General features: G+C 52.2%; 1 protein-coding gene across 1 annotated transcript; it reads right to left on the reverse strand.

The window, feature by feature from the left end:
- Positions 1 to 7: 7 nt before the first annotated feature.
- On the reverse strand, positions 8 to 532 carry LOC100466091 (histo-blood group ABO system transferase; the record flags this gene model as incomplete). Its single annotated transcript, XM_019801402.2, has 1 exon — positions 8 to 532. A coding segment is annotated over exon 1 (476 nt), but the record flags the coding sequence as incomplete, so codon positions are not given.
- Between the last annotated feature and the right edge of the window lie 620 nt (positions 533 to 1152).

Genomic DNA, 1152 nt, shown 5'->3' on the forward strand with positions numbered 1-1152 from the left:
AACATACTCCGGCTTGTCAGTGAAGACGTAGTAGTTCACCCGGTGTCCTACCATGAAGTACCTCTCTGCCGACTTCAAGAACTGCTTCAGGAAGATCATGTATGCTTTTACCGAAAATACAGTCAGTCCGATGGTGGCATTCTGGAGCTGGAACTGCTCATTCAGGATGTCCATGTTGAAAGTCCCCTCCCAGATGATGGGAGCCAGCCACGGGGTCATGACAAGGACATCTTTCCTAGAGGGTGTTAGCACCTGTGGCTGGCGATACACCATCCTCGATAATTTTACACTTCGCAGGCCATTGTGTTCTCTGATAGCCATGCTTACACCGGCCTGGATGCTGTCCAGCTTCTGGCTTCTTGGGTTCAGGTAACCCTTATAGCCGAGGAAGGTCATGATGAGTGCTAGGAGAAGAAGAGAGGTCACTCGATGACGCGAACAGCATTTCTGTGTCACAGCCAGGATTTGCTGTAGCTGGGCCATGGTGGCAGGACCGAAGGATGCACCTCTCGCCTCCTCCAAGATACGAGGATACTTGTTTCTCCTGATTTTCCCACCTCAGTGGTCTCCCTGAGGCAAGGTGAAGCTGATCGCCCAGTGCTAAAGCACCCACACTCACACTTCCTCTCACTAGTCCGGCAGCCCAGGCTCCGCCGAGGCCTGGGCCTGGTGCAAGTGGGCACCTGGACACAAGGACATCCTGTCTGCCCTGTGGAGAAAGACAGGATCCAAAGAGACCTTAATAAATTCAGGTTCCCTTTGAGGTGCTAAGAAACCAGGTGTCAGGACTTAGTCAACAGACAGCTTGAACTTAAGAATGAGTGTGTAGGAGACAAGTCAGAGCTCGAGCTCCTGAAACAGATTCAGGGGGCTGGCTCAAGGGAGACCACTGAGCAGGTCAAGGCCAGAGATTATGATGAAAGCAAGGCAGGGCAGTAGCCACCAGAGCCTGACCGGGGGGTCAGGACTTATGCTCTGGCCTTCCCTTGGCACTTCACAGCTGTGAGCTAAGCACCGAGTTTCCTGAAAAAACCCACAAAGTCAAGATCAGACTGTCTTCCAGATCATATCCATGCAGCTAACATGGGCCACCCTTCAGAGGCCTGATTGGGAGCTGTGGTAAAGGGGACAGAAGATCTACACATTGGAAAT

The sequence above is a fragment of the Ailuropoda melanoleuca genome, unplaced genomic scaffold (assembly GCF_002007445.2).
Source record: "Ailuropoda melanoleuca isolate Jingjing unplaced genomic scaffold, ASM200744v2 unplaced-scaffold2123, whole genome shotgun sequence".
NCBI lineage: Eukaryota > Metazoa > Chordata > Mammalia > Carnivora > Ursidae > Ailuropoda > Ailuropoda melanoleuca.